We start from the raw sequence: 19,140 nt of genomic DNA, 5'->3' as shown, positions 1-19,140 counted from the left end.
GAGACCTTAAAGATGATCTAGTTCCAACCCCCCTCTAACGGGCAGGGACACCTTCCACTATACCAAGTTGCTCAATGCTTCATCCAACCTGGCCTTGAACACCTCCAGGGAGGGGCCATCCACAACCTCCCTGAGCAACCTGTGCCTGTGTCTCACCATCCTCACTGTAAAGAATTTCTTCCTAATCTCCATTCTGGATCTACCCTCCTCAAGTTTCAATCCATTCCCTCCCATCCTATTGCATCCACACACTCCAATTGCCACTGAGCTACCAAACAGCTCAGGGCAAACCCTTCTGCTCCTCTGGTGGCTTTGGGGGCTCAGGGAACAGGCTCACGGCCTTGGTTCCAGCAGCAGCACCGAAGCTGCTGAGTATGGAGTGGTCAGGAAGGCTCTGAGCATCTCAGGCCAAAAAAAACCCCAACCCAAACCAAAAAGAGCAATGCATTCCCTGTTTTCCCTACAAGCCACCTTGAGGCATTTGGACAAGAGTGATGATGGCTGCAGGGACTGATTCTTCTTCCCAGCCTACTCCACTACATGAACTGCTGGGCAGGGTGGGTGCTTCCCACACTCCCCACTGCAGAAAACCAGCTGCTAAAAGTTCTCCTCCTTCTCCCTGGAGTGAAAGGCGCTCATGGCATCAAAGGAAAATTAATTGAGCAGAGTTTGGAGCTTGAAACAAAGCTGGCTCGGGCACCACAGCCCCACCATTGGCTTTATCTCAGTGGTGCACACCTTGGCAGTGCAGCTCCCGGGGCAGCCCTGGTGCTGAGCGAGGTGGCACCAACACAGCGCCCTGTCACCTGCGCCGCCCGCAGCCCCCTGGCTGGCGCCAGCAGGTAATTAACTCCCAAACAAAAGCAGGGATTTGCAGATTAACCCAGGCTGGGGGAAGGAGCAGGAAAAACTCATTTACACCAAACAAAAGGGGAGGGGTGATTAGTTGCTCCAGTGACAACAGAAAGAGGCAGATAGGGCCAGGGAAACTGATAAAGGAGCGGGGAAAGCCTTAATATCCCCCAGTTGCCTGCTTTTGCTTTTTCTTCCTTCCTTCTTTCTTTCTAAGCAGTAAAATTCCACCATTTTCTATCATGCAAATTTGTGTGCCTAAATGAGATTAAACTCTGGCAGGCACTGTGCCTCCTTCCCCAAGTCCATTTCCCTCGCTGAGATAAGGCCCAACTTCCCTTAATGCATCTTACAAGGCAGTGGGAGGGTTTCACAGAGGGCTTATTATCAATACAAATAAGAGCTTTCCAGACACCCTCCTCCTCCTTCTTCTTTTCCTCTCTCTCTCTCTTTTAAAGCCAGTAACCTGAAGAACAGCTTAAATAGCACAAATGTTCTGCTGTGACCAGGGAGAAGGGGGTGTGTGAGATGCTAATCACAGTATCACAGAATCACAGAATGGCAGGGGTTGGAAGGGATCTCTGGAGATCATTGAGTCCAACCCCCCCCACCAAGGGCAGTTCACCAAGAGAAAGTCACACAGGAACACCTCCAGGTGGGTTTGGAATGGCTCCAGAGGTGGAGACACCTCCCTGGGCAGCCTGCTCCAGTGCTCTGTCACCCTTCAGTTAAAGAAGTTCCTCCTCCTGTTTAGATGGAGCTTCTTAGGTTCAGCTTTGTGCTTGTTGCCTCTTGTCTCTGGGCACCACTGAACGCAGTGTGGTTCCCTCCTCCTGACATTGATCAGCATTGATCAGCATTCTGTGATTTCAGGGCTCTGTTGTTGGCTCACATCAGCTTGGGGTCAGGCTCAGCATTAGCAGGGCCATGTACAGCAGTCTCCAAAAGAGCAGGTCTCTGTCACCCTTCAGCTAGAGAATTTCTTCCTCCTGTTCAGGTGGAACTTCTTATGTTCAGCTTTGTGCCCATTACCCCTTGTCCTGTCACTGGGCACCACTAAACAGAGCTTCCTGACACCCACCCTTTAAGTATTGATCAGCATTGATGAGATCCCCCTTCAGTCTGCTCCTCTCCAGGCTAAACAGCCCCAACTCTCTCACTCTTTCCTCACCACAGAGGTGTTCCAGGCCCCTCAGCATCTTTGTGTCTTAACTTCTTGCAGTGTCAGAGTTAAGTCCTGGAGGATTCATTGATGAGCTCAGTGCTATAATGTTCTGAGCATCCTCCCCAGTGCTGACAGAAATACTGACTCCCTAATGTCAGGAGCTATTTCTTGGTTCAGCCAGCCCTTCCTTAGGTGGAAAGCGGCAAGGGAGCAGGACATAAAAGTGCATATCGTGTCCTATTTAAGGGAAGTCTGCCTTAATGACCCTGAATAAAATTGGGCTGAAGTGCCAGGATTAAATCTCCTGCCTTGGAAAAATGAGCCAAATAATAGGCAGGCTGCTATAATCCTGTCCCAGGAGACATTCAGCATGCAGGAGGCAGAGCTCACCCCTTTGTTCCAGAGAAGTAGGGTGTCTGCATGCCAGATTTCAGGGATGTGCCAAGTTCAGCTCGTGGCTGTGGGACCTCTTTACCCTTCCCTCAGCCTGATAGGAAAGAGGAAGTGGTGACAAGAAGTGGGAAAGGAGAACTTCTCTTTGGAACAGGGTTAACCCAGGTGCAGCTAGAGAGGAGGAGGTGTGCAGATTGCTCTCAGCAGGTCCTGACTTTCCCCTTGCTGCACTAGGAAAGGGCCCGGGGGCAGAGCTCTGGAGACAGGAGCACTTCAGCCTCTCAGGATGCAATTAAATTGTACCCTAGGGCTGGCTGCACTCTCTAAAGGGACTGACTTCGAGGGGAAAGGAGCTCTCCCCCTTCCAGCCAGGATTTCAGCAGCCTGCTTCTCCCCCAGGCAGATGTGATGGATGTGTATTGGTCAGAGTCCAAACACCCCCAGCCCACTCTGTCCTTCCCTCCTTCTCCCCAGGCTGGCTGGGAAATGGCTGTGGATGGAGCTAGGGCATCTCTGGTGTCTGCCAAGGAGTGCTATGGGGTAAAAGACCAAAAACCAGAAGAGGGATAGGGGTGGTGAAGGAGCTTCCCTTAGGGTATGAGGGTCTGGGATGGTTCCCAAAGGCAGCAGGGAAGAATCAACAGGAAACCACCAGGAACCAGTAAGAGACTGAGAGGGGATCAAGGTGGGTGTCAAGAGGAAGGGGCCAGCCTCCTTTCAGTGCTGTCCTGCGAGGGGGCAAGGGGCAACAGATACAAATGGGAACATGAGAACTTTGACCTCGACATCAGGAAAAACTGAGGGTGCTGGAGTCCTGGAACAGGCTGCCCAGAGAGGCTGTGGAGTCTCCTTCTCTGGAGACTTTCAAGATCCATCCGGGTGTGTTTCTGTGTGATCTGCCCTGGGTGATCCTGCTCTGGCAGGGGGGTTGGACTGGGTGATCTCTGGAGATCCCTTCCAAACCCTCCCATCCTGATTCTGTGTCCATGCTGCAGTTGTGGAAGCACTGCATGTTTCTTTTTAAGTTGACTACTGATGTGTGAGCTCCCCAAAATAACTGAGTAGAATAGAATAGAATTAACCAGGTTGGAAAAGACCTTTGAGATCATCAAGCCCAACCTATCACCCAGCACCATCTAATCAACTAAACCATGGCACCAAGTGCCTCATCCAGTCTCTTCTTCAACATCTCCAGTGATGGGGACTCCACCACTTCCCTGGGCAGCACATTCCAATGGCCAATCTCTCTTTCTGGGAAGAACTTCCTAACAGCTAGCCTGAACCTCCCCTGGCACAGCTTCAGACTGTGTCCTCTTGTTCTGGTGCTGCTTGCCTGGGAGAAGAGACCAACCCCTACCTGGCTACAGCCTCCCTTCAGGGAGTTGCAGAGAGCAAGAAGGTCTCCCCTGAGCCTCCTCTTCTCCAGGCTAAGCAACCCCAGCTCTCTCAGCCTCTCCTCATAGGGCTGTGCTCTAAACCCCTCCCCAGCCTCATTGCCCTTCTCTGGACACCTTCAAGTGTCTCAGTGTCCTTCTTAAATTGAGGAGCCCAGAACTGGACACATTACTCAAGATGTGGATTAACCACTGCTGAGTACAGGGCAGAATGACTTTCCTGCTCCTGCTGGCCACACTATTCCTGATCCAGGCCAGGATGCCACTGGCACCTCAAGAGCTAATTCAGCCCTGTCCTCCAGCAAGAAGGCAGAGGCACAGCTGGCAAACACGGGGGAAAGCTATTCTTGAGAAATCTTTAACAAAGCAGCTTCTTCAGTCTCCCCAGACACTCCATTCTACTGCCTCACTACCTTTATAATTAGAAAATGTATAGCTAATATCTAACTTAAAGCTCCTTTGTTGCAAATGAAGTGGAGTTTTGCTCAGCCTATCCCCGGCAGACCTCGGGAACAATGGATCAGTGTCCTCTTTCTAACAACCTCTTTGCTTTTGGGAAGGTTGTTATCATGTGGCCCCCTCAGCCACCTCCTCTCTGAAGCCATGCAAACCCTGTTCCTCCACCTTCCCTGCTCAGCCAGGCTTTCAGAAACACTTTTTCAGTCCTGAAATCCTGCTACAAAAGGCGCAAGGTGACTGCTGCTGATCCAGGAATACCAGGTCAGTGCATCTCTCCTTCCACTAATGTGGGACAAATGAGCCTGGGAATGAGAGAGCAGATCCTTGGCATTGAATGCATCAAAGTTCAGACCCGCTATTTTGGGGACTGTTGTACATGGCCCTGCTAATGCTGAGCCTGACCCCAAGCTGATGTGAGCCAACAACAGAGCCCCAAAATCATAGAATGCTGATCAATGCTGATCAATGTCAGGAGGAGGGAACCACACTGTGTTCAGTGGTGCCCAGAGACAAGGCAAGGGGCAACAAGCACAAAGTTGAACCTAAGAAGCTCCATCTAAAGAGGAGGAGAAACTTCTTTAACTGAAGGGTGACAGAGCACTGGAGTAGGCTGCCCAGAGAGGTGGTGGAGTCTCCATCTCTGGAGCCATTCCAAACCACCTGGAGGTGTTCCTGTGTGACTTTCTCTTGGTGAACTGCCCTTGGCAGGGGGGGTTGACTCAATGATCTCCAGAGATCCCTTCCAACCCCTGCCATTCTGTGATTCTGTGATTAGCATCTCATACACATCCTTCTCTCCTTCAAAACCCACCTGGGCATGTTCCTTTGTGACCTTTTCTAGGTGAATCTGCCTTGGCAGAAGGGTTGGACTTGGTAATCTCTGCAGGTGCCTTCCAACTCCTACTACCATGTGATTCAGTGAAGATAGGATCTTTCCCTCCAGGACCCCACAAAAAACCTTCTTCTTAACAATACAGCAAGACACAAGAGCTGGTTGTCTGGTGATAGACTGGATGTTAGGATGAAATTCTTCACAGAAAGAGTGACAGGCCATTGGAATGTGCTGCCCAGGGAGGTGGTGGAGTCTCCATCCCTGGAGTTGTTTAGGAAGAGCCTGGATGAGGCACTTGGTGCCATGGTTGAGTTGATTAGATGGTGTTGGGTGATAGGTTGGACTTGATGATCTCAAAGGTCTTTTCCAACCTGGTTAATTTTATTCCTATTCTATTACTATTCCTATTCCATTCCATTCTTTTCAGTCCCATTCCATTCCATTCTATTCTATTCTATTCTAAATTTAGGTCAGGAAACAGGAATCAGAAAAGAACAGACAGAATTCGTCCTACAGCTCCCTGGTGCCTGATAGGGACTTCAGAACTTGGGGGGCTGGAGGGGTGGAGATCGACTTTGGCTTAGGAAACTCAGGCAGGTAATAAGAGATTGCAAGATAAAAAGCAAAGCACCCAGGCTGGCAATGCATCTGCTTTCTCCCCACAGTTAATGGAGATGGAGCAAGTCTGGCTGGGCTTAGTTTGCTTCATTGCTCAGAGAGGGGAAAGAAAAAGCACAGGGAGGGAGGGGGTGGAAAATAAATGCCCTGGGTTTGGGTTTTTTCCCCCCTTTCCATTCATTAGGCTGTCGATAAGGCTCGAGTCTGGCATATCGACGGCGGATTAGCTCCACCCGCCTCTGTGTACAAGAGCAGAGCCTTTTTAACCCAGCTTGTTTCCAGATCAATACAGCCATCAGCATTCGAAAATGAGCCCCAGACGAGATTCCAATACTCAGGCTGGTTGTGGCATGCTCAGAGGGGCTGCTGCCCGAAGCACAGGCGCAAGAGGGGGGAAAAGAAAAACCACCTTGCTAGCAAGGGATTAGAGCTCTCCCATTAATCTTCCCCGAGGCTGCCTCGCTACGAGCGCAGCAGGTCGCATATGTCCCACCCCAGCAGCTCCTCCTTGCTCACTGCATGTCCCTAACAAGTCCCACAGCACGGACACAGGAGCTGTCTTGCGTGAACGTCCATCTGCTCCACCATCAAGCGTGGCCATGCTTCATGTCCCATCCTGAGAGGAGGCTGTGTGTGCTTGCACGCCTGAAGAGCGCACAGAGAAGCGTGGAATTGTTTTGGTGGGAAAAGACCTCTAAGATCAATGAGGCCAACCATCAACCCAACACCAACATGGCCACTAGACCAGGTCCCACAGTGCCATGGCCACACATTTCTTGAACACCTTCAGGGGTGGGGACTTCACCACCTCCCTGGGTAGCTTGTTCTAATGCCTGACCACTCTTGCAGCAAAGAAATTGTTCCTCATCTCCAATTTAAGCCTCTCCTGGCACAATTTCAGGTTATTTCCTCTTATACTATCACCTGATACTAAGGAGAAGAGATCACAGAATCATAGAATCAATAAGGTTGGAAAAGACCTCAAAGATCATCAAGTCCAACCTGTCACCTAAGATCTCATGACTAACTAAACCATGGCACCAAGTGCCACATCTAATCCCCTCTTGAACACCTCCAGGGATGGGGACTCCACCACCTCCCTGGGCAGCACATTCCAATGGCTAACAACTCTTTCTGTGAAGAACTTTCCCCTCACCTCCAGCCTAAACTTCCCCTGGCACAGCTTGAGACTGTGTCCTCTTGTTCTGGTGCTGCTTGCCTGGGAGAAGACACCAACCCCCACCTGGCTACAGCCTCCCTTCAGGTAGTTGCAGACTAGATCCACCTCCATCTCACTGCAACCTCCTCTCAGGGAGTTGCAGAGAGCAATGAGGTCTCCCCTCAGCCCAGACTAAACACCCCCAGTTCCTTCCGCTGTTCCTCCCCAGCCCTGTTCTCCTGACCCTCCCCAGCTTCATTGCCCTCCTCTGGACCTGCTCCAGCACCTCAATGTCCTACTTGGAGTGAGGTGCCCAAAACTGAACCCAGATTCAAGACATAACCTCAGCAGTGCTGAGTACAGTGGCACAATCACATCCCTACTCCTGCTGGCCACACTATTCCTGATCCAGGCCAACCTTTGCCACCATGAGCCCTCTACCACCCTTTGCCAGCCTTCTTCCTCCTCCTCCCAGAAGTAGATTTTCCACACACAAACACATATTGTTGCTAGGCATACACACACCCCCACAAAGTACACAAGCCTGCCAGCTTGCTCTCTTTTCCTCCAACACAAGTTTTCCTTCAAGCATTGCCTCCAGCATGGAAAACAAACCCCCCATCAAAATACAAGGAGAACAACAACCAGCAACACAGATTTGCCAGTGACTGCTTCAGCCTTCATCAGAGCTCCATGATTGCTCCAGGAGGGCTGGATAACCCCATTGCTCCACTGGGATTCTCCATGACCATTGGATAGTTCCAGATTACCCCAGGAGGGCTGGATAACCCCATTGCTCCACTGGGATTCTCCATGACCATTGGATAGTTCCAGATTGCTCCAGGAGGGCTGAATAACCCTATTGCTCCACTGGGATTCTCCATGACCAAGAAAACACCATCCACTCCCTTCAAACTCCCCCCAGAGGCAGCAGTCTCTCCAGGTTCAACAAGAGCACCCCAAATGTGCACAAGGAATTTCGAGCCTAGACTACCAGGTTGGAAAAGACATCAAGCACCAGCTGGTCCAAGCTTTCTTGGCAAAACCATGGTTTAGCAATCCTGAGGTCTTGGGTGACAGGTTGGACTTGATGATCTCTGAGGTCTTTTCCAACCTTACTGACTCTATGGAAGGCAGCAAGCCCAACCCCCTCCGTGGATTGCCTCCCTCGTACCTTGCACGATGAGGTGGACGCGTGATGTCTTGGGGTGATTGTCTGTCTGCACGGAGCAGGTGTAGGGGCCCTCGTCGTACACATCCACGTCTTGGATCTGGATGCTGTACTGGGTCTTGGTGTTGGCCAAGAGCACCACCCGAGGGTCCAAGCACCACTTGTCATTGCCGGCATAGAGGATGCTGCTGCGGTTCAGCCAGGCCACTCGGGTGACTCGGTTGTCCACGGAGCACCTGAGGAGAGGCAGAGAGAGTCAACCATCGGTGTGCTGCTCCTGGGAGCTCTCTCCCAGCCCTTGCCCAGCCCCTCCTGGTCCTCCTCCTAGAATGGAGCAGAATAAACCAGGTTGGAAGCGACCTTCAAGATCATCGCATCCAATCTGTCATCCAACACCACCTAATCAACTAAACCATGCAACCAAGCACCCTATCAAGTCTCCTCCTAAACACCTCCAATGTTGGTGACTCCACCACCTCCCTGGGCAGCACATTCCAATGGCAAATCACTCTCTCTGTGTAGAATTTCTTCCTAACCTCCAGCCTAAACTTCCCCTGGCACAGCTTGAGACTGTGTCCTCTTGTTCTGGTGCTGCTTGCCTGGGAGAAGAGACCAACCCCCACCTGGCTACAACCTCCCTTCAGGGAGTTGGAGAGAGCAGTAAGGTCTCCCCTGAGCCAGGCTAAGCAACCCCAGCTCCCTCAGCCTCTCCTCATAGGGCTTGCGTTCCAAACCCCTCCCTGGCTTTGTTTCCCTTCTCAGGACACCTTCCAGCAGCTCAACCTCCTTCCCAAACTGAGAAGCCCAGAACTGGACACAGGACTCAAGGTGTGGCCTAACCAGTGCAGTGTACAGGGGCAGAATAACCTCCCTGCTCCTGCTGGCCACGCTGTTCCTGACCCAGGCCAGGATGCCCTTGGCCCTCTTGGCTGCCTGGCACCATTTGCAGCTTTGGTGCCAGCAGTGGTTTGAGAGAGTGAGTGGTCAAAGAGGACAACGTGCAGCTCTTCTCCTGCAGTGCTCAGGGCACCAATACTCATCCAAACTGGTGGCTCCAGAGGTGTGTCCAAGACCTTCCCAGTCAATGATTATTGGATATTCAGGGGTTACAGCTACCCACTACCTTTCCCCAAAAGACCTTTTGCTCCTCTATTCCCTTTTTGACCCTTGGTAAGCCCAGAAACGACCAGAGCCAAGCCAAAACCTCTATCTGCTGTCCAAACCACACTTCTTAGGGGGATGCAGGTTGCAGCCTCCTGCCCAAACCCATCACTTCTCATTCCCTCCACAGACTGTCCCTGCAGCCAGGCAAAGAAATGCAGAGTGAAGCTGGGAAAGCAGCTAGTGCTGCTGCACAAAGGAGGGAGGAAGATTTATCTCAGAAGCAAGCCAGCTCTGACACACCTCTAAAGAGCATCCTTGAGCTTCCTACCTTTTGTCCCCCCTGTCAACCCTTCCTTCTCCACTCATCATAGAATCATAGAATTGTTAGGGTTGGAAGGGACCTCAAGGATCAGCCAGTTCCAACCCCCCTGCCATGGCCAGGGACACCTCACACTACAGCAGGTTGCTCACAGCCACATCCAGCCTGGCCTTGAACACCTCCAGGGATGAGGCTTCCACCACCTCCCTGGGCAACCTGTACCAGTCTCTCACCACCCTCATGAGGAAGAACTTCTTCCTAACATCCAATCTGCATTGCTACATCTCCCTCACTTTCCACTAAGCACTTCACTTATTGAGTGATGTTCTGGAGGTAGAAAACTTCTCCATCCTACCTCACTAAGAAACTGAGTCCTCTTGGAAGACAACTTCACTCCTGAAAGAGAGGATTTTCCTGTCCAGGTCAGTGGGGGTCACTCTTGCTCCTCCCAGAGGTCTCTACCAGCTTTGTAACCCTCCAACCCCACATCCCCCAGCAAAGTGTGTATCCTCCATTTCCACAAATCATCTCCAGATCAATAAAGAACAGAGGTCTGGAGACTGCCTGCTGTCCAAGCAGAAGCCCGCAGCATCCCCAAGCCAGCTAAAACCCAGCAAGTTTGGGATTATGGAGCTGTCAGGACTCAGCTGTGTTTTGCTGGATGCCAGGGGTGGAGGAGAATGCTCCTTCATAAAAGCACTCATCCTAAGATCCACTCTTTGTAGTCTCCCCAATCTCCTTCATTACTTGTGCAGAGCCTGGGATGCAAATGAACTTAGGGGGAAGCCACTGGGAGGTAACCTCACCTTGATGAATGCAATGGGCTTCATGGGCTAGAGAGGCCATCCTGAACAGTCAGGATGAGTCTGTCTGTGCCATGTGGACTTATCCCAGCACCGTTCTTTCTCTGCATCCTCACTGGTGGGTGGCTTCTCTTCCCATGTCCACTACTGAAGGTGCTGACCTGGGGACAAGCTGCCTCCTTTCACCTAAGCCTTATGTTTTGCTGGTTTAGTTTGGGGTTTGGAAGCATCTCTTTGGCTGCAGCAGTTACTGGAGAAGCCTCAAGAAGCCACTCAGCAGCAACACAACGTTTAGAGGTTAGGGAGGACGGACTCCCCACGAGGTGAAATGCCCAAGGTGAGGGTGGATAGCCTGCAGCCCAAGAGTCTCCTTCTGATTTGCTAGGCAAGTACCCAAGCTACTGCACCATCTTCTCTTTCTGGTGTGAAAAACATCCAATAAATTAAAGCATTTTACTGCTGTTCCATAATGATATTACGATAATAATAAATTAAATGGGAGCAGATTTTTATGAGCCACATTAAAAAGTGCAATAGATTCAGCCTGGGCTGAACACCAAGAACCTGGGCTCTGCTTTCAGCTGCATTACAACTTGACCAAAACCAGACAGTTTAGCTACTCCAGTTGAACAAAATTGGAGATTTCCCCCTTCCCCCCTCATAGGGTGGCTTTAGGATGTTGTACTCTGAAGCCCAACTCTGCTGGCAGCTCAGATCATATAATGCAATGAGTTGGAAGAGACCTTTAAAGGTCATCTAGTCCAATCCCCCTTCAGCAAGCAGGGACATCCCCAGCTAGATCAAGCTGCTCATCAAGACTGACCTTGAATGTCTCCAGGGATGGGGCCTCTACCACCTCCCTGGGCAACCTGTTCCAGCGTTCCACCACATGGAACTATCCATGGAGATCTAAGGAGCTCAAAGTAAATCACACAACCATTGAAGCCATAGAACTGTTTGGGTTGGAAAAGCCCTCTAAGATCATCCAGTCCAACCATCAACCTAAGACTACCCTGGCCTCTAAACCATGTTGTGCAGTGCCATGGCCACAGGTTTCTTGAACACCTCCAGAGACAGTGTCTCCACCACCCCCCTGCCAGCCTGTTCCAATCCCTGAACCACACTTGCAGCAAAGAAATTGTTCCTAATCTCCAACCTAAACCTCCCCTGGCACAATTTCAGGCCATTTCCTCTCATTCTGCCCCTTGTTACTAGGGAGAAGAGGCCAACCCCCACCTCACTCCAACCTCCTTTCAGGGAGTTGCAGAGAGCAACGAGGTCTCCCCTCAGCCTCCTTTCCTCCACACTAAACACCCCCAGCTCCCTCAGCTGCTCCTCACCAGCCCTGTTGTCCAAACCCTTCCCCAGCTTCGTTGCCCTTAGACAGAGGTGAATTTGGCCAGCCCACCATGCCCCTGTCCAATGGGCTCCCACAGTCACAGCGACACCAGGCACCCTCACTGCCAGAGCCAGGCTGCAGGCAAGGGCTGGCTGATGAGAAACCAGACGTGGCTTGAATTTCTTGGGCTGAGCCCTTTTGTGGAGCTGATCCCTGAGAACCTGCAAGGAGGCTGCACTAAAAATACCAATTCCCTTTCTCCTCCTCCTCCTCCTCCACGCCAGGGGGGTGTTTTGGTTGGGGCTTTTTCTGTGCGTGTGTGAAACGCAGCGGTTTGGAGATCCCTGGATAATAATGGAGGCAGGCAGTGTGCAGTGCAAGCATTGCTTCTATCATATGGGCATTTAAGAGCTTTTGAAAAGCAGCAGGGCTCAGGTAACGCATGAGGCAACAGTGAAATAAGTGCTTTTGCCCTTCACAGCACCCGGGCACAATCTCTTCTTATCACCTAGACACGCTGCTCTGGCCCTGGGATCGCTGAGCTTCAAGTTGTGATTTGATTTTCTTCCCTGCCTCGTCAAGCTCCCAAGCCAATGTGTGTATAATAAAGCACAGAAATAGCTCCCAGAGAGGACAGGCTGCAAGCTCCGGACACGATGAGCTGCGCAGGGGATCAGAGAATCAGAGAATTGTCAGGGTTCGAAGGGACCTCAAGGAGCAGCCAGTTCCAACCCCCCTGCCATGGGCAGGGACACCTCACACTGCAGCAGGTTGTTCACAGCCACATCCAGCCTGGCTGCAAACACCTCCAGGGATGAGGCTCCTACCACCTGTGCCAGGCTCTCACCACCCTCAAGGGGAAGAACTTCTTCCTAACATCCAATCTCAGTCTCCCCACTTCTATTTTTTTTTCCATCCCCCCCCAGTCCCATCACTCCCTGACACCCTAAACAGTCCCTCCCCAGCTTTCTTGTAGCCCCCTTCAGATACTGCAAGGCCACAATTAGGTCTCTTCAGAGGCTTCTCCTCTCCAGACTGAACAACCCCAACTCTCTCAGTCTGTCCTCATAGCAGAGCAGCTCCAGCCCTCTGCTCATCCTCATGGCCCTTCTCTGGACACCTTCCAGCACCTCCAGATCCTTCCTGTACTAGGGGCTCCAGAACTGGATGCAGTACTCCAAGTGGGGTCTCAGCAGAGCGGAGTAGAGGGGAAGATGGTGTAGGGTCCTGCTCCTGCCCAAGCTGCTTACAAACACCCTGCCAAGCCCTGCTCCTCCTCGCATCAGTTGGGGTCCCTGTGGCCATGACTCGCTGCAGAGACCTGAAGCTCTTCCAGCCCCTCCATCTGCTGCCCCTTCCCTCCTGCAGCAGCTCCTGTCTCCAGAAGGCTGGCAGAAGCAGGGATGGGAAGCCCTCCTCTCCCACACACAGGCAGCCGAGCAGAAAGCCTTTGGCTTTGGCCAGGAAGCTGGGCTCCGAGCACAGGTGGAGAGCAAAGCCACCACCGAGCCTGCAGCCTCCCTGTCTTTCCATCTTGCTCCTGGCAAGGTACAAAGTCCCAAGATGCTTCCTGCACCTCGCTGGAGGTTCTCACTCCATGATGTGGCAGGGAGAGAAATGCCCTCTGGGTGCTGGAAAGCAGAACTGGCCTCCAAGGAGGAGATATAAAAATAATTAAGCACAGCTGCTGAGGTCATTTTCTAGCTCAAGATCCTTAAGTGTTGTGAGCTTCCTGCTTGGAAGGAAAGGTCTTCTCCTCCAGGAAGATGTAAAACTGCTGTCTGTCAGCACAAGGAGGAGATGTTGCTGCTCCTTCTCTCTGCTCTTTGTTTCTCTCTAAATCCAGAGTCCCCCACCTCATGATTTCTCCTGCAGCTGGTGGCAATGCTGCTAACACACCACAGCTGCATCAGCCTGGGGTAGGTAGTGATGGCTTGCAGAGAGATGTAGTTCTTCACACTGCACCAAAGCCTCTGCTCCCTGCTGCCTTGAGAGCACCTCAAAATGACCACAAGTGATGGAGCCTGAGCATTTTGAGACCTTTGCATGCACTAAGCAAAGGTGAGAACTGCTGAAAATGCCAGCAAAGCCCTTGGTGGGAAGAAACCAGCCCTGGGCAGAGGGAATCAGACTGCTTTACAGACAAGGACCTGTTCCCACATTGCTCACAATCAAGCCACCAGAATCAAGTATTCACAAGCAAGAACAAGAGGACACAGTCTCAAGCTGTGCCAGGGGAAGTTTAGGCTGGAGGTGAGGAGAAAGTTCTTCACAGAAAGAGTTGTTAGCCATTGGAATGTGCTGCCCAGGGAGGTGGTGGAGTCCCCATCCCTGGAGGTGTTCAAGAGGGGATTGGATGTGGCACTTGGTGCCATGGTTTAGTCATGAGGTCTGTGGTGCCAGGTTGGACTTGATGAGCTTTGAGGTCTCTTCCAACCTTGGTGATTCTGTGATTGTGTGAAGAGGGAGCAAAATCTGAGCATTACAGAACCACAGAATGCATCAGGTTGGAGGGGACCCTCAAAGGTCATCTTGTCTAACCCCCTTGCATGGTGCAGGGACATCAACTGGATCAGGTTGCTGAGATCCCCATCAAGTTTAACACTGAATATCTCCAGGGATGTGGCCTCCACCACATCCCTGGGCAACCTGTTCTTGTATTTCACCACCCTCACTGTGCAGAACTTCCTCCTGATGTCCAACCTACCTCCACCTTCCTCTAGTTTCAAACCATTGCTCCTTGTCCTATCACTTTGTGGTCATTCTGACCACTGGTCCCCTTCCTGCAGCCCCTGGTAGTGTTCCCTGCCTTTTGGAGCAGACCCAGGTGGCAGATGCCAGCCATGCAATGCCCTCCTGAATTCCTCTCTCTCTTGTTTTCACAAGTTTGCACACAGAAAATGATGGGAGAGGAGGTGGCCCAGCAGTGGGGGGAGGGAAGGGGGGGAGGGGAAGGAGGGTTTTAATTACTGAAGTGTAGTAATTGGCATGCAACACTTTTTGTTGTTGATGTTGCTGTTGTTGTTGTTGCCTCTGATGCAGATCGTTGGTGTTCCAGAGGGCTGGGTTGGAGAGCACAGATTGCCTCAACTCAGCAGGACACACAAGAAATGAATAATGTTAATTAGAACTGAAAAGAGCTGAGTGAAATTACCAACCCTGATTGCTGTGCTTGCTGCAATTATCAGGGTACAAGCTCTGCCGTGGGAGGGCAGGGATGGGGCTAAGCCTGGCTCACCCCATTAAACTTGCTGGCCCAACCTGGGGCTGTGACCAAGTTGATTTCCCCCTGAGCTGGCTTCTCCTTCCACCACCACCTTGTTTTCACTGGTGCCCATCCTAAAGATTCTGCCTTGCCAAATCCAGACCCTTTAGAATGACAGAATTGTTTCAGCTGGGAAAGGTCTTCAAGACGATCAAGTCCAACCATTACCTAAGGTCGGCCATGTCTGGTCCCATGTCCCTCAGCACCACATCTGTGTCTTTTAAACACCTCCATTGATGGGGAACCAGGGGTACTGGTTGATAGTAGGCTGAACATGAGCCAGCAGTGTGCCCAGGTGGCCAAGAAGGCCAATGGCATCCTGGCCTGCATCAGGAACAGTGTGGCCAGCAGGAGCAGGGAGGTCATTCTGACCCTGGACTCAGCACTGGTTAGGCCACACCTTGAGTCCTGTGTCCAGTTCTGGGCTCCTCAGTTTAGGAAAGATGTTGAGTTGCTGGAAGGTGTCCAGAGAAAGGCAACAAAGCTGGGGAGGGGTCTGGAGCACAGCCCTGGGAGGAGAGGCTGAGGGAGCTGGGGTTGCTTAGCCTGGAGAAGAGGAGGCTCAGGGGAGACCTTCTTGCTGTCTCCAACTCCCTGAAGGGAGGTTGTAGCCAGGTGGGGGTTGGTCTCTTCTCCCAGAACAAGAGGACACAGTCTCAAGCTGTGCCAGGGGAGGTTTAGGCTGGATGTTAGAAAGAAGTTCTTCATAGAACGAGAGATTGGCCATTGGGATGTGCTGCCCAGGGAGGTGGTGGAGTCACCATCCCTGGAGGTGTTTAGGAAGAGCCTGGATGGGGTGCTTGGAGTCATGGTTTAGTTGATTAGATGGTGTTGGGTGACAGGTTGGACTTGATGATCTCCAAGGTCTCTTCCAACCTGGTCTATTCCATTCCATTCCATTCCATTCCATTCCATTCCATTCCATTCCATTCCACTTCACAGTGGATTCAATCACCTCCCTGGACAGCCAGTTCCAGTGTTGAGAACCTTTTCAGCCAAGGAGTTTCTCCTAATATCCACCTTAAACCTCACCTGGTGCAACTTGAGGCCATTTCCTCTCCTATCACTTTTTACTAGGGAGAAAAGCCCAAGCCCCACCTTACTCCCACCTCCTCTCAGGTAGTTGCAGAGAGAGAGAATGCTCTCCCCTCAACCTCCTTTTCCCCAGACACAACTTGATGAAGTTTCATGGTGCTGAGCCACCATCAACCATCCCTAGATATCTCCTTGACTTGTCCCCAGCCTAACTCAGCAATTCCCTCCTGGATTTTGAAGCAAGCCCTTCCACACCCAGCAGTGTTTTGGCTCTGCCACAGGCTAGACCCGCTGGAAATTAGGAAGCGTCTTGGGACTGAATTTAAAACTGGGTGCAAAGGCCTCCTGCCGAGGCTGGGTAAGGGGGGAAGGTGTTGCAGCCCTGCCTTGTCCCCAGCATCTCCTGTCCCAGCCAGCTACCCTCCAGCCTCTGCACCATCAGCTGTGCCATAAATGATCAACTCAACGAGACTGCTGCCGGAGGCAGGAGCTCACATCTCAGATTTATTTCTGTGATTATCACATTTTATTGTTATTTATTACGATTAATTAAAGGCCAGGCTGTGAACAACTCAATCTCATTCAGGCACAGTTCCACTGCTCTCATACCCTTCCCAATGCTGCTGCTTTTGCTCTGGTGGCAAGAGGGCCATCAGCTCCTGAGCAATAATAAGCCTGAGGGCAGATTGTCCCCTGCTCCTTGCTGCCCATGATCCCTTAAGGCTAAGGTGGACACGCCATGGACAGATGTGGTTCATGTGGATGGAGTCTAGAAGGCTTTTTACTAATAAAATGTAGAATCCTACAAGAGTTTGGGTTGGAAGGGTCCTTAAAAACCCTGCCATGGGCAGGGACACCTGCCCACTAGCCCAGGTTGCTCAAGGTCTCATCCAAACTGGCCTTGAGCGCCTCCAGGGAGAGGGCATCCACAACCTCCCTGGGCAACCTGTGCCAGTGGCTCACCACCCCCACTGGAAAGAATTTCTCCCTAATCTCCAGTCTCAGTCTCCCCTCTTCCAGCTCAAAGCCATTGCCCCTCACCCTAGCACTGCAATCCCTTGTCGAAAGTCCCTCCCCAGCTCTCCTGGAGCCCCTTTCAGGTCCTGGAAGGCTGCTAAAAGATCTTCCCAGAGCCTTCTCTTCTCCAGGCTGAACAGCCCCAACTCTCTCAGCCTGTCCCCATAGGGGAGGTTCTCCAGCCCTCTGATCATCTTTGTGGCCTCCTCTGGACCTTCTCCAAGAGTTCAATGCCCCTCTTGTGTTGGGAGCACGAGAAGTGGACACATCAGAGCCCCACTCCTGCTGTTCACACAGAGGCAGGAGGTGTTTCTCCAGGAGGTTTTGCAGACACATCCTCAGTGAAAAGTCCCTCCCTGGATATTAAGCCCAAACCCTTATTTCCACCACCCAGCCTGGTTTCCCTCTCAATACTCTTTGCTGTGTTAAGTCATGCACTAGCAATTCCTACCAGCCCAGCCCTTTCTCAGCAGGATTTACAGCAGCTGCTTGCTCGCTGTGCACAGCCAGACTGGGCACGTTTGCACACCCATGCTGCAGCACCGTCTGCTCACGTAGGCACCACCGTGCGACCCTGCCCTACACACCAGCCCCCCCCAGCTCCACAGAACCCCACCCTCAGCACTCTGTCCACTTCTGCACCACCCCCCACCCCCTCCAAAAGGAGGAGGGCATCAAACTGTTGGAGCAAGTCCAGAAGAGGCCATGAAGATGATCAGAGAGCTGGAGCACCTCCCTTGGAGCACTCGCAGGCTCAAAGAGTTGGGGCTGTTCAGCCTAGAGAAGGCTCCAGGGAGACCTTAGAGCAGCCTTTCTGGACCTGAAGGGGCTCCAGGAGAGCTGGGGAGGGACTTTTGACAAGAGTTTGTAGTGGTAGGGTGAGGGGCAATGGATTGAAGCTGAAAGAGTGTAGATTTAAACCATCCTCACCCCAGCCACCCTCATCAACCGACAAATCAGCTGGAGGGCATCCCTTGAGCTCACAGTGAGGTGACACCAGCAAAACCACAGCCTGAGTAATTCCTCATGGCACAGAATGGCTGCCTGGGCTGAAAAAAAACCACTTCCCTGCCAGTCAGGATCTGACCAAATGATGAACTTGGCAGCAGGGTCCAACAAAAAGGAGAGGTCCCTGCTGGGACTGGTGTCTACCTCCAGTCCACCCCCTCCCGTCAGCCAGATCATGTCCAAAGGCTGAGGGGTGTGGAGGTGCCTTCAGATCAGCTGCCACACCAGTGCCTCTTCAAACTCACACTGAGCTTGTCAAAGGCAGAGCTCAGTAGTGGAAAAGCAAAAAAAAACCTTTTGTGCTCCCTGCTCAGACAGAGTTTCATCCTGGTCGTTGAGGAGGGAGTGGGGGCTCTGGACTTGGAGGTCCTGCCTCTCCCACTGCTTCACGCTGCAACCTGCAGCGAGTTCCTCACAAATCCCTGCCCTCGGTTCGTGCCCCCGGGCAAGGCTTTAAAGAGCGTTTGGCACCTCCTCACCAGGGAGGGCGAGTTAAGGCGTGTTTGCAAAGTACCTGATCTCCTCAATTGAAAGTTTATACATGCAAATGATTCCCACTAATTACATTAATAATAATAGCCCAGGCTCGCAAAGATCCGCCTTGGTTCATTGCCCGGGATTCGCCGAGCTGCAAACAGCTCCCAGCCTGCTGCCTTAGATGGGTTTATTGGCAAACGCCAAGGAAACAGGAGGAAACCAGCCTGGGGAGGAAGGAAGAGCTGCAAAAAGAGCTGGAGCTCTGCTGAGCGAGCACAAGGCAGGGCACGAAGCAGCCGCCAGGGTGCCCAACACCCCAGCAGCCTCCGGAGCCCCCCTGCACCAGCAGCGAACGCTGGTGCAAAGCGGGCAGGCTGCGATGCAGCAGGCAGGGATGGCTTGTCTGGAAAAGTCTTTCTCTCTCTGCAATGCAGCAGTGCACTAGCACCTTTCCAAGTCCCCTGCTCAGCTCATCCAGCCTTTCTGTTTATCCTCCTATTGTCTCTGCTAACAGCAGGGCTCGGCGCATCTACAGCATCTTCCACCTCGGCATCTCGGAGCGTGCCACAAACAATCGATGAGGGCAGCTGCTCCAGCACCCTGTGTCCCTAACCTGGGCTCCTACCCCTGGAGCTGACATTGTGCAGTGTCACCAGAGCGTGCTCCTGGCCCATCTGCTTGGGTGCCCTCCAAAAGTGCTAATGGCACTGGGAAATGGGGGGGATGCCAG

At 52.1% G+C, this 19,140-nt stretch overlaps 1 protein-coding gene across 5 annotated transcripts in view; it reads right to left on the bottom strand.

The window, feature by feature from the left end:
• NTM (neurotrimin) overlaps positions 1 to 19,140 on the bottom strand; it is a 546,022-nt gene that overhangs the window by 72,482 nt on the left and 454,400 nt on the right. For all 5 annotated transcript variants that reach the window (XM_054176077.1, XM_054176078.1, XM_054176079.1 and 2 more), the window contains one exon: positions 8,047 to 8,279. In XM_054176077.1, the coding sequence (XP_054032052.1) occupies positions 8,047 to 8,279 (233 nt within the window). The remainder of the gene's footprint in view (positions 1 to 8,046; positions 8,280 to 19,140) is intronic.

Source organism: Dryobates pubescens, chromosome 34 (assembly GCF_014839835.1).
Source record: "Dryobates pubescens isolate bDryPub1 chromosome 34, bDryPub1.pri, whole genome shotgun sequence".
In the NCBI taxonomy this organism is placed as follows: Eukaryota; Metazoa; Chordata; class Aves; order Piciformes; family Picidae; genus Dryobates; species Dryobates pubescens.
The sequence above is the reverse complement of the archived record's forward strand: the minus strand, read 5'-3'. Positions and strand labels throughout refer to the sequence as shown.